Source organism: Orcinus orca, chromosome 10 (assembly GCF_937001465.1).
Source record: "Orcinus orca chromosome 10, mOrcOrc1.1, whole genome shotgun sequence".
Lineage (NCBI taxonomy): Eukaryota > Metazoa > Chordata > Mammalia > Artiodactyla > Delphinidae > Orcinus > Orcinus orca.
In genome coordinates, this window is record NC_064568.1 from 27372476 (window position 1) to 27386323 (window position 13848).

Below are 13848 nucleotides of genomic sequence, written 5' to 3' on the forward strand. Positions count from 1 at the left end.
TGTATATAGACAGTTTTCTCTCCACGTCCGATGCACTTCTAGTTCCCCCTGCTGTTTTTACTTGACAGCAATTTCAACATTTATTCCAAGACTAGATGGGTGAAATTCACGAAAAGATTAATTCCTTAACAAGCATTTCTGTTAGCTTAAGCAATTTTTGTGTCCTCACCGATTAGGTATCCTTGGTTAGAGGTTTCCAGATACAGAAATCTCTATAATTTTGATATTACACATCAAGAAATTACTTGAAAGTCACATAGGTGGTATCTGCTGTTTAGCACCTTTCAGTTTAATTGACTTTATTTATAATTAACTGTTGACTCTCACCATGATGTAAGAAGCATTAATGTAGTCTGTTCCTTTCATTCCAGGCAACGGTGCAAGGCCCACTCGAGCACGCTCAGCTATGACATGGAAAAAACGAAAACACCACATTTGCCTCATTACCCCTCACCACCAACAGCACTTTCTGAGAGTTACTTGGTGAGTAATAGAGCTCTTTGGCTCCCCTTTCTTTTTAAGACTTACCTATATTTTTAAACAAGCTAGAGCATTATCAGCTAAGGAAGAATGTAAAATGAAATTCTGCTGCATGTGCCCAGCAGGACCCAGACGTTCTAGGAATAACACTTGACTGTGGGAGAGGCTTTCCCAGCGGACCACTAAGAGGATACTGTGTGTGGAGTCGACACAGGGTTTCAGGTCACTCTTGACCCTGGTTTGATATTCCTACACTTATACCAACGTATTGTAGTTTGCTCTTTTGCCATCCCCTTACTCCCAATCTTTTTCTTTGGGAAGGCCTTAGAAAATATTGGCCTCTTTCAGTAGACAGAATCTCTTCACTGATCACCCATGCCTGTGTCTACAGTGTACTACACACAGTATCCACTGCTGTGTCCCAAGTTATTCATGCAGCGGTCACCACCTACCAACGGTGCCTTAGTCTCTAATAGCCAGAATAATTTAGTCTCAATAGCCAGAATAATTTAGCAATGTAGTTCCAGCTGTGCAGATTAATCCAGGACTCTCTGTTTGAAGAGAGCATTAATGCCACAGTGATAATGACATTTTGTTTTTAAAGGCAAGACATGGTAGAAATAATCTAACTCTTGAATTTCGAGGTGAACTGAAGCGAGCTTTCATGTCACATAGACGCAGCAACTTGCTGGTGCCGTCACCCACCCCTCCCGTTTTGATCAAACTGCTTCAGTTGTCCTCAGCATAACTTTTCCCCTGGGTAGTGGCTGCCTCTTTACTTAACACACAAAATCCAAAGAAAAAACGAACACAGGCAAGTCGAACTGATTTTAAGATCTTACAGGGCACGACTGAAGAGTTTCTGTTCTTTTCTTTGTTACACTCTTTCTGAGCACTGAAGCATTCCACGTATTTTGCATTACACTGTGTGACCAGCTGAAAGAAAAGCAACATTTTAGCCTTCATTCAAAGGATTATAATTGTGCCTGTGTTAACTAACTTATTGTGGTAATGGTTTCTCAGTATATAGTTAACTATCAAACCATTACGTTGTAGACCCTAAACTTGGAATTCTTTGACCTACATGCAGCGTGGTCTATCTCAGTCAAGCGGGGAAAGACAACAAAACAAAAACAAAGGTATAATTGATAGCATCTGCTTGATGATCTGGCACAGATACTATAAACATTTTTGTATCCCAAAGGACACTTTTTTGTGTTTCAACAGTGGTAGCTTTTTCAGTTGTCTTGGTTGTTTGTGTGCTTGTTTTATTTACTATTAGGCCTTAGGTTTCTTTTTTTTTTTTTTTTTTTCCTTCTGTACGCGGGCCTCTCACTGCCGTGGCCTCTCCCGTTGCGGAGCACAGGCTCTGGACGCGCAGGCTCAGCGGCCATGGCTCACGGGCCCAGCCGCTCTGCGGCATGTGGGATCTTCATGGACCAGGGCACGAACCTGCGTCCCCTGCATGAGCAGGCAGACTCTCAACCACTGCACCACCAGGGAAGCCCTAGGCCTTAGGTTTCTTGACTACAGGCAGTATGTAAGCAGCAGTTGTTGAATTAACGTGGGTTTCTCTGTGGATGATGTCACTGATTCCTCACAGCCACATGAAATGGAGGTGGCTCTATACTAGCAAACACGGCTTCGTGGTAATAAGAGCTAATCATGGTAAAGAATTTACTAAGTTCTCAGTAAATGTCTGTTAAACTGAACTGACGTTGTTCTAAGGCTGTTATAAATAATTAGCCCAGTAGTTTGGTGGTTCTTCCTGTGTATATAGCTTGGTTGAATCATTCTGTCAATCTTTTTGGGGGGTGGGTGGTGGGTGAGGAGGGAGGGGGTCCATGCTAACATGGAGCTGAGACGCGAAGGTTTCAGTGTCTATGGAAGGTTTTACCATGAAAACTAAAACTGCAGAGATTCATCTCATTCTTTCCATCTTGACACAAAACGAGAAATTACATATAGAACAATGTGCAAAAAAGCCTGGTTTTTTTAAAGTCTAATGAGAGACTACGAAATAGGAAAGCACTTAGTACTTTGAGATGACTGAGCTTTCTGATCTTACTTACTTTAATAGTTCTTATAGTCTCTCTTTGCACTCAATTCCGTATAAACCTTAACTGTCTTTACACCTCATGCCCCCATGCCCCTATCAAAGAAAAAGAATAACCATTTAGGAAAAGTTAACTGAAGTTTCTTTAGTATTCCGTAGTAACTAGATCTTTTCTAGTTTCTAAATTATCTGCTAGGATAGTCATTCAAAGAGCTTTGCTTTTAAGATAATGCCAACAAATAGCCGTTCTCCATCAGGGTAAGACAGTATTTGTTCAGAAAAAAATACAGAGGATAGGGCTTCCCTGGTGGTGCAGTGGTTGAGAGTCCGCCTGCCGATGCAGGGGACACGGGTTCGTGCCCCGGTCCAGGAAGATCCCACATGCCGCGGAGCGGCTAGGCCCGTGAGCCACGGCTGCTGAGCCTGCGCTCCGCAACGGGAGAGGCCACAACAGTGAGGCCCGCGTACCGCAAAAAAAAAAAATACAGAGGATATTTTTTGGACTGGAACGACTGACAGAGTACCACGTCATTGGGGCCAGGGGCAAATGTTAAAGTCGTAAACTGTGCAGAAGAAAATACAGCACAGCACTGTCTACTTGGATACCCACAATTCATACGTAAGTCGAAACTTGATCTTCCCATGGATTACATCTGAGGAGTACAGATAGATAGTAATCCGTTTTAGTCTAGACATTCATGCAAAAAAGACACGACCCTCCCAACTCAAGGCATTTCTTTACCTCCTTGCTGCTTTGCCAAAGAAACGTACTGAAAGCACTACCTTGAACTGTTTCTCCAGTCGTGTCTTTCCTCCCGCTCCTGGTATGAGGATACTGTTAACGTAACTATGCAGCTGACTGGAAGATACTTCAGTCTCCTTTCCAAGAATGGCTTCCAACAAGGCATCGTGGATGAAAATGTACTGCTCCTAAAAGGCACACGACATGGTAGTCACTGAGGAGAGCTGCGACAGGGCAGCCACCTCTGTCCCCTGCGTGAAATCGACCTTAGATGAACTCTTCCCCTAGCAGGGACCTCCCGCATGCATTTACAGCCAGGGGGGGTCGGCTCCAGTCCATCCTTCCTTACCTGTCAGAAGTTATTTTAGGGTAGGGCCTGTGCTGCGTTTAGTTCTGTATTCCATACCACGCCCCAAACAAAGCAGTGGGAAGACGTGTGTTCAGTGAAGGGCTTCAGAACCATTGCCTCGTATATATCTCTCAGGCTAAACAACAAGGTTTAAGCGCCCCCAGCATGGAATACACAGCACTAGAGAAAACTGTATCTGCTTCATTTAAGAGCCACACAGAAATGGATGCCTGTGAGCCAAAGAACGGTATCCCGGTTAGGACATCTTCCAACACAAACCTGTAAATTCCTTCCAGGCCCAAGAGAATGCGTATGTCTCACTCTCGGTCATTCAACTTTCAGTTCAAGCGTGTGCTGGAATCACATGAGAACACCAGCACCCCTCCTCACCTCAGTCTGGACGAGGTAGTTGCGCTGTGTCCTGATATGCTTCAGGAATCCCAGGACATTGACTGTGCTTTTGTCTTTTATCTGTTGCAGCATGCTGTCGATCACAATGTAGGTGCCCGTCCTGCCCACGCCAGCACTGGAAGAAAGGCAGACGCTCAACTAGTACACCTGCTGCTCTACCAGGTCATGAACCATGGATTACAAAAATTATCATCATCTGAGTCTCCAACGCGCTGAGAAATAACCTACGTCAACTATACTAGGTTCTCTCAACAAGAGGGTTACGCTGACATACATACGGATAGCATTCAGAAACTTCAATAGGATCTTCCTCCCTCGTGAGTCTTGAGGGGGAGGGAAGACTGCCCTTCTACCATACATAAAAATATAAAATATGTATAAATATAAATAAATAAAAATATAGTTACAGATTTGCTTTCTCAGCCTTGCTTGCAGCTCAAGCAAAGGGTTTAACTCTGTGATGCCAGGGGCCGCAAGGTGTCTCTCCTGGCAGTAGCCATCTCCGCACCAGAACCACCCCTGCCGAGGCATCGCCTGGTTCTCCCGCTCCCCCAGGGATTCTGGGAGAACGCACTGTCCTTTCGAGAAACCCCCTCTGTGCACAACTCCCGCCCAGGGTGCTCAGTACTGGCAAGTTCCTATTTATAAGGGCTACTTTCCTTTAGTAATCCAGGGGTAGGAGAAGAAGAGCCCCTCTGGAAAAGCTGGCCTCTTTTATTCCCGTTTCCTGATTGTTTGTTATTTAAGCAAAACAACACAACCCAGCCCAGGGAGACCCGAGTTCTGCCGTATTGAACCACAGGCTTCTTTTGGCAGAAACCTGCCGCCTCAGGTTCCCCATCTCACACAGTTTTGTTGATGATACCCAAGTGCTTTGACAGACCTTCACCTCTATTTTAGTGATTCTAAATGGGTGAGCAAAAATGTAGAGTCCTTATGGGACTTTAAACAGAGTCCTTATGGGACTTTTCTGACGTCTGCAAAGGACCTGCTCTGTGGAAGCATGTTATGAGAACAGCCCCAAAGAAACGCTGAGAAAAGGCCGGGCAGCTATGTAACATACATCACAGAATAAGCAACATCTCTTTGAATACCCAAGTGAAAAAAGCCCAGCAATCCAAATGAAACACAATAAAAGCATTTTTGAAACCATCAGCTAAGGTTGTTTAAGGTAGTTAGTTAAGATGGGAAAACAGGCTTTATCTGTGCTTTAAAGAAGGTATTTTATATAGCACGTATAAACTGAAAGCCTTTCACACATAAACTAACTATTATCATTTGGAGGAACCCTACAGAAAAGCCATGTTCAAAAACTCAAAATCTCTAGTGCGGAAAGTTCTAAATTTGTGTGTAAGGTTTCTATATATTAGGAGCTGCCAACAATTTCCCTATAAACACTGGGGATTTTTTATCAGTAATAAGAAGGCGTTATAAAAACTGGAGACTCATCCTCTAAGAGCATATTTTGTTGTAACCTCAGAAGCAGCAGATGGTTTCTTAATGTGAGGGGACTACAGTGACCTTCCGTAACGCTAACAGGTCTCATTGGTCCCAGTTTTCAGAGTTAAGACTCCGTTTCTAAATCAAACAAAGCCGCAAGCAGCAGGGCCACAGTGGTCCAAGTTCACACAGCCCACACCCGCTGCTCTGCCCAATTCAAATGCTGAATCCCAGGCAGAAGAAAGGGGACGCCGTTGGCCTCACCTGCAGTGCACCAACACAGGGCCCATTTCTGGAGTCCGGGCTGCTGAGGACCTCCTCACGAAGGTCAGGACCGGGAGGGCGTACTCGGGAACTCCCATGTCGGGCCACTGCGTGTAGTGGTACTGGATCACTACCCGTTCATTCTGACGCCCCTTGGGATTTCCCTTCTGACCCTGAGAGAGGGTGAGAAAAGATGGCTTTAAGCTGAGAGTGGGCATTCTGGTAAAAATCACATAAGGGGGCTTCCCTGGTGGCGCAGTGGTTGAGAGCCCGCCTGCCGATGCAGGGGACGCGGGTTCGTGCCCTGGTCCGGGAAGATCCCACGTGCCGCAGAGCAGCTGGGCCCGTGAGCCATGGCCGCTGAGCCTGCGCGTCCGGAGCCTGTGCTCCGCAACGGGAGAGGCCACAGCAGTGAGAGGCCCGCGTACCGCAACAACAAAAAAATCACATAAGGATGTCAGCAAACCTGACCTCTGTTCCCATTCGCCTTAACTGCTGTTCGTGGGGTTGGTTATTTCCTCTCTGTGGCCCTCTCATGCCCAAAATGGAGACATGACCTGGGTGCATAGAAGGATCAGACATCTCTTGGAAGAGAAAATGGGTTAAGACTGTACCAAGAATGAATGTTTAGTATCGGTTTTCTGGATCCGGACCGATCCAAGCACTTTGTAATTTGCCTACAAGGCCTCCACTTCCTGGCAGCATTTGAGATGCCCCAACTCATCTGACTGTGGGTCGGGACCCACATTCTTTCTCCACTGTCCGGATTGGACCTTTAGGAGCCAGAGTGCTCGTGCCGTACACTCTCCAGGAGGTGTGGGGAGGATCCTAAGTTGACAAGTGGTTCGAAATCTCTAGAGTCAAAGGCAACAATCAATTTATCTGTCACTTTCATAAAGGGACACTACTCTGAAGAATTCATTTAAGTGGCTGCACTTTTTACACTTGAACCACTTTGTATGAAAAATTTCCCCAAATAGATCGCTTGCTGTGATTTTTTTTTTTTTTAATTACCAATACCTCTAAAATAAAAACCTTTTTTTTGATGATTCAGGGTCATTAATCCATTGACACTGAACCTTGTAGGGTGTCTGGCCCTGTGCTACAAGGCCTTTGGATGTCTTTGATTTCTTAATTCTTCTGTTACCCCTCATTTTCCTATTTCTTCCGCATTTGCAGTTACGATGGTCAGTGTGCAAAACACCTAACGTTCCTATTGGACTTGCTCCTCTGGCTTAAGCTGTTTCTAAAATAAGAGTAAGTGGGTCGTGTTTAAATAACCTGAGGTGCTTCCGTGAGTAATGGACACTGTACTTAATGAGTTACTGGTTAGCTTGCGCCAGTTAACAGCTCTATTACAGAGAACACAGACAAGAACAGTGCAGCTGATTTTTATATACTTCTGCTATTCTTGGAAACAAACTGTACACAGAAAGGACTGTTAACCTTGGATCACAAATGGGCTTCAGAGCCACTGACAGTGCGTATAAAAATCTCGGTAAATGTGAATTCTTCTGGGGCAAGAGGGAGGCAGTTTTATCACATTCTCAAAGATGTCCAAGACTAAAAAAATAAATTAGGAACCACTGCTACAAACAACTCCCATACCTAAACCTCTGTAGAGTACTACTTCACACTTTCCTAATGAGCACCTGTCTTGAGTTCATAATACTGCTACAGCGATCTATGAGTCTCGATGGGACAGTGGATTTTCAACAAGAGAAACTGAGATAACTTGAAAGCACCATTTCCACAAGGTGTAATTCTCACGATGGTAACAGTTCTACTGCAGAGAAGGGTTTTACTGTTAAGTCACATTAGGAAACACGACCAAGTTATATCGGTTTCTTAACTCTAGCACTCTCGGTACTTGTGTTCCTTGTAAGTTTCTAAGGGGGAATACGTACTACGTGGCATCCATTTTCCATACTTACTGAAGCACAGAATTTGATTTCTGCAAGCACCTTGCAGGGCTACTATCCCTTGGGACACACTTTGGGAAACAATGCTTTAAAGCTGTCAGAAAATTGGAATTAAAAAGCTGCATCACCAAACAAACAGATGCTGCCGTATTTGCTGGTTACCAAAACCTCAGAGGACCTTTTTCTTTCCCCCCAAATGAAGCCTCTTTCATGAAGAGATTAAAGAACTCAATCAGGCCAGTTAAATTCTATTATGTGCTTTGCCAGTATCTTTCACACCATACACTGATGTCAATCAAAAGAGTTGTGAAAAAAATGTTTCAAAAATACTTTTTTAAAAACCAAGTTGGTTACGAGAGTTGGCCTTAGTCGCACAGTAATTTTCATACTAGTTTAAAAAGAGATGCCCTGGCAGCCCACCCAACTCCTTCAATACCTTTTTCACTTTTGTATTTCGGACTGAAAAACGACGAACAGTATAGCAGGCGTGTACTTTTGTGCTCTTCAGTGTGACAATAATGTTTCCATACTCCTCACTGTTCTCTGTGGGCCAATACTGATCACATTTTCGCTGCAGAAAAGAAAAAAGCTGTAAATTATAACTGCAATTGATGTCACAATTCCAATGTTGATAGTGTGGTTTCAAATGATGGTGTGGAGACACAGGCCATATCACCACGTGGTTGACTAAAAAAGGAATGCATGGGCTGAAGGCCTTGCAGGCAGATGTGACCTCTGAAGAGGTTAATCTTGGGACACGTTTGGGCAAGATCACTTGAGAAATGGGCCTAGTGTTCGCCATCATCCTTCAACACATGATGTACTTTAAAAGAAGGTCTAAGAAAAATCCTGTATATTTGACCTCTACGAAATGTGGGTAGGATATGTCATCAAAGGGAGTTTAAGTGTCATTTTGGGAGGCTGGCCTGCATTCACAGTTAACACAAAGTCTCTTGTAACTGTGAGAGCCTTCGTGTTAAAAACTGGGTCACCAAAGGCAAAACAGGGATTCCACCGTCAAAGTGAAGCAGTAGTGACTCTGAGTAACCAACCAGAGCCTGGATCCTTATTCCAGCTTAAATTCACGTCTAATGTCAGCTCATAACCCAATAAAGTTAACATATGAATCATCATCTTAAAAAAAGGTTCTCTTAGTGATGGTCAAGGTGTTTAAGCAGTCTTTACTCCCCCCAGTGTGAACTATTAGTAGTTCCTTGACTAAACTGTTTCTTCCAACGTCCCTGCTTTTGTTCTTTCTCTCCCAGATATTTGGAACGTCCTTCCTTCTCTTTTCAAGCCTGTGTAACTCTTCCTCCTCCTCTTTCACTGTTCAAATCTCACCTCAAATATTAACTCTTTAAAAAAGTCTCTGTACTAGAGGATGCATTCCTGTGTTTTGCAGCACCCCCCGTCCCCCAATTAATACCCTATTCACCTCAATCATCATGTTTAATCCACTCTGGTAAGTGCCTAGCTCACTTTCCTGGCAGGGAGGCCACTTCTCACTTCTCTAACTCTTTCGGCCTTGCCAAGTTTCTACCCTACAGCGGTACTCCACAAATATCTTTTTGAATGAAGGTACACGATTAAGCCAACAAGCTCTTACTCTTCCTTTTTCCACAAGGTTCGTAATCATGACAATGATTCCAGTGTTTTGTTCCCAAATCATCCTCCAGAAATCTTCAAACGTAGACTTTAACGGTCCCTGGGTGGCGATGTAGGCTTTCGCTTTGTTGTAACCCTTCAAAGATGACACAGCACAAAGTAAGATGAAAGCAGTATCACAGACCAGTTAATAATTCAAGTGCCTTCCGTATTGAGTAGGCTGTGCTTCTCATGTGAGCTCTGTGCGGTATGAAAACACATTCAACAGTCTCTGCAGCACCCTTCATTTATCAGAAACAGGTTTATAAAAACATTTCTGACTTACATCGACATAGTTTGCATTAATGTAGTCGCTGTGCTTAGAGTCTTTTCCTGGTAAAGGTCTTAACTTCACCCTACTGTGATCATCTACAGAGGATAAGAAAAAAAAGCAAAAACAAAATGTATTAATTCGAAAACTAGCAGCATTCTAAAGCACCAAACAAGGCAAAGAGGCAACATGGCATCTCCCAGAGTGGCCCGAGAAACCTTCTGGCAGAAGAACAACTAAAAATTCAAAGCTACAGCATTCAAACCCATCTCCAAACCACAGGGACACTCCTACCTCATGCTCTGACCTGTGAGTGCTAATATGCAAGAAATACAAATTGTGGTCCTTATTAGTTCATGTAAAACAATTCAAGTTGCAACCCTCCCAGATTTCCTCATCCTATATATATATATATATTTTTTTTTTTCTTTTTGCAGTACGCGGGCCTCTCACTGTTGTGGCCTCTCCCGTTGCAGAGCACAGGCTCCGGACGCACAGGCTCAGCAGCCATGGCTCACGGGCCCAGCCGCTCCGCGGCACGTGGGATCTTCCCGGACCGGGTCATGAACTCCCATCCCCTGCATCGGCAGGCAGACTCTCAACCACTGCGCCACCAGGGAAGCCCCCCTCATCCTATATTTTAAAATCAGTTTCCAAGGCCTTTGCTTACTCATGCCCCACCCCCTCCCCACTGATACAAATATAAAAAGGTGATTTTATTAGATCAAGTCCAGAACATCTATTTTCCGGAGGTGCCATTGCTAAACTCAGCTGGACTCCCCATCACCCCAGCAGACCCTGAATAATTGAGGGAGCCAGAGCTTGCTTCTAAGAGTAATCGCTTCACCGGAATCTGAAGTCCATGATCAGATTTAAGATCCACTTAACCTTCCCCTACGAACAAAAGGTGAGTGGTGATATGTGCCTCTGGTTGCCCAACAGAATGAGCTTGTATTTATAGGATAACAAACAAAAGAAAGCTGAGGTCATACTTTTATTTTTCCCTAGCTAGAAAGAGAATGGGCAAAAGCCCGATTTCCATTTCTATTTATAATCATGATCGTAAAAGGCTAGCTCGAAAAGAAGTCCAATGAGTGGATTAGCCTAGACATTACTGACCCCAGACTATATCAAGCACTTTTGGAAAGCCCTCCACATTCTTGGAACTGTGAATTGCTTTTGTTGTGCTGACAAACTCTCAGACTGCAGTGAATCTGAACAGGGGCTGCCTGATATAAATGGGCCCCAACTGAAAATACTCTCCTAGAGCATCTGGATCCTATGCCTTAGGAGCATTATATTGTTACTTCTCAGACTGACAAAGAGGAACACGTGTTCCTCAAGTTGCACAATTCATATTTCATCAAAAAGGTAACAGACTAGCTAAAAAGATCAATACTGGAGGTGGCATCCACGTGTGCCTTGAAAGCTGTGATGGCTCCGTGAGAGAACGCTCTTCCTGTATTGTGTTCCAGGCACATTCATGGACTGATTTTACTTGTTCCATAACATTTCCATGCTACTCTTTGCTATATAAAGGCATTAATATAGGGGTAGACCAAGGTGCCGGGTGATGTGCCCAGAGTCTGACCAAGTGACCAAGAGAGCACCAAAACCCAGCTCTCCGAACTTACTGAATTTGTGAAAGTAAAACCTCAAATGAACTTGTGAAAGTACAAACATGTCTACGAAGACCTGGTGGTTTTGTGACAAAACACGATAACCCTTGGGCACATCACACAGAAGTTGCCTTGATTTCCTCCCTCTTCTCTGCCACATAGTTTTAGCTAAGGCAGTGAGCTCACTAGAAGTAGAGGTTGCTATGGTGGACAGTGATGTGTGTGGACATATGCAAGGCATATACACGTGTATATCTCTGACTGACATACGCTTAGAAATGAGGTCTATAAATGGACAAGTCCTCACAGTCTCAGGGAGGTGAGCCTTGACTGGCTTGGCCGACAAATACTGCCAGAGTCAATCTATCCAAACACTGGCAAGAAAAGAAAAGTTTTACTCTTCTTTCTTGTTCTCTTCTTTTTCTTCTCCTCATTCTCTCAGGTAACTGAAACAAATACTCTCATTCAAAAATGACTCTTGGTTCTTTTAAAACGTTTTCTAGAAGACGTAAAACTACAATCACAGATGACATGATCCTGTATATAGAGACCCTAAGGTCATATATGACAACTCCACAGCTAACATCGTACTCAATGGTGAAAAGCTGAAAGCTTTTCCTCTGAGACTGGGAACAAGATAAGGATGTCCACTCTTGCCATTTTTATTTATCATGGTATTAGAAGTCCTAGCCAGTGCAGTTAGGCAAGAAAGAGAAATAAAAAGCATCCAAATTAGACAGGAAGAAGTAAAACTGGCACTATTTGCAGATGACCTGACATTATATATAGAAAATGCTAAAGACTTCATCAAAAAACTGTTAGAATAAATGAATTCAGTAAAGTTGCAGGATACGAAATCAATACACAAAAATCGATTGAATTTCTATACAGTAATAATGAACTGTCAGAAAGAGAAATTGAGAAAACAATCCCATTTACAATTGCATCAGAAAGAACAAAACACCTAGGAATAAACTTAACCAAGGAGGTGAAAGACCTGTGTATTGAAAACTCTAAGACATTAATAAAAGAAACTGAAGAAGACACAAATAAATGGAAAGATAGTCCATGCTCATGGATTGGAAGAATTAATATTGTTAACATGTCCATACTACTACCCAAAGCAATCTACAGATTCAATGCCATACCTATCAAAATTCCAATGGCATTTTTTCACATAAATAGAACAAACAATCCTAAAATGTGTGTGGAACCACAAAAGCCCTCAAATAGCCAAAGCCACCTTGCGAAAGAAGGACAAAGCTGGAGGCATCACACCCCCTGACTTCAAATTGTATTACAGAGCTATAATAATTAAAACAGTATGGTACTGGCAATAAAAACAGACACACAGATCAATGGAACAGAGTAGAGAGCCCATAAATAAACCCACACATATATGGTCCGCTGGTTTATGACAAAAGGGCCAGGAATATACAATGGGGAAAGGACACTCTCTTCAATAAACAGTGTTGGGAAAAGTGGACAGCCACATGCAAAAGAATGAAACTGGACCACTACAGTCCACCATACATAAAAATTAACTCGACATGGATTAAAGCCTTGAATTTAAGACCTGAAATCATAAAACTCCTAGGAAAAAACAACAGAGAAAAAAAGCTCCTTGACATAAGTCTTGGCAGTGATTTTTTTCAATCTGACACCAAAACCAAAAGCAACAAAAGCACAAATAAACAAGTGGAACTACATCAAACTAAACAGTTTCTGCACAGCAAAGGAAACCATCAACAAAATGAAAAGGCAGCTTACCGAGGGGGAGAAAATATTTGCAAATCATGTATCTGATGAGGGGTTGACATCCAAAATATATAAATAACTCACACAAATCAATAGCTAGCAAAACGAGCAATCAGTTAAAATATGGGCAGAGGACCTAAATATCCATGTTTCCAAAGAAAACATATAGGTGGCCAATGGGTACATGAAAAGTTGCTCAACATCACTAATCTTCAGGGAGAGGCATAGCAAAACCATGATGAGATATCACCTCACACCTGTTAGAGTGGCTATTAACAAAAATATAGAAAATAACAAGGGTCACAACTGTTAGAACTAATGAGTTCAGTCAAGGTGGTTAGATACAAGATCAACATAACATACAGAAATCAATTATATTTCCATACGCTAGCAATGAACAATCTGAAAATATCAAGTAAACAATTCCATCCAAAACAATAAAATACTTAGAAATAAATTTAACAAAAGCACAACACTTGTAAAATGCCGATTGCTGAAAGGAATAAAAGATGATCTATATAAATGGAAAGACATCCCATCTTCATAAATTGGCAGACCTAATTTTGTTAAGATGGCAATGCTAAAAAAAAAAAAAAAAAAAAAGATGGCAATGCTCCCCATATTCATCTATAGATTCAAAATAATCCATATTAAAATCCCAGCTACATTTTTTGCAGTAATAGACAGGCTGATCCTGAAATTTATATGAAAGCACAAGGGATCCAGAATAGCCTCAACAACCTTGAAAAAGAAGAGCAAAGTTGGAGGACTCACAGTTTCCAATTTCAAAACTTATCACAAAGTCAGTAATCAAGACAAGTGTGGCAATGACATAAGGATAGACATACAGATTAATGAAAAAGAAAGGAAAGTCTGGAAATAAACCCTCACA

At 42.6% G+C, this 13848-nt stretch overlaps 1 protein-coding gene and 1 long non-coding RNA gene across 4 annotated transcripts in view; one reads left to right on the forward strand and one right to left on the reverse strand.

Annotated features, from left to right (window-relative positions):
* PTPRG (protein tyrosine phosphatase receptor type G) overlaps positions 1-13848 on the reverse strand; it is a 731646-nt gene that overhangs the window by 23248 nt on the left and 694550 nt on the right. For all 3 annotated transcript variants that reach the window (XM_033424736.2, XM_004267970.3, XM_004267971.3), the window contains 8 exons: positions 9595-9677; positions 9271-9405; positions 8101-8235; positions 5743-5915; positions 4018-4153; positions 3320-3466; positions 1323-1416; positions 328-404 (listed from right to left, as the gene is read on the reverse strand). In XM_033424736.2, the coding sequence (XP_033280627.1) occupies positions 328-404; positions 1323-1416; positions 3320-3466; positions 4018-4153; positions 5743-5915; positions 8101-8235; positions 9271-9405; positions 9595-9677 (980 nt within the window). The remainder of the gene's footprint in view (positions 1-327; positions 405-1322; positions 1417-3319; positions 3467-4017; positions 4154-5742; positions 5916-8100; positions 8236-9270; positions 9406-9594; positions 9678-13848) is intronic.
* LOC117200696 (uncharacterized) lies at positions 372-4448 on the forward strand. The gene is made up of 2 exons (XR_004482343.2): positions 372-483; positions 4108-4448. It is a non-coding gene; the product is annotated as an uncharacterized LOC117200696 (long non-coding RNA).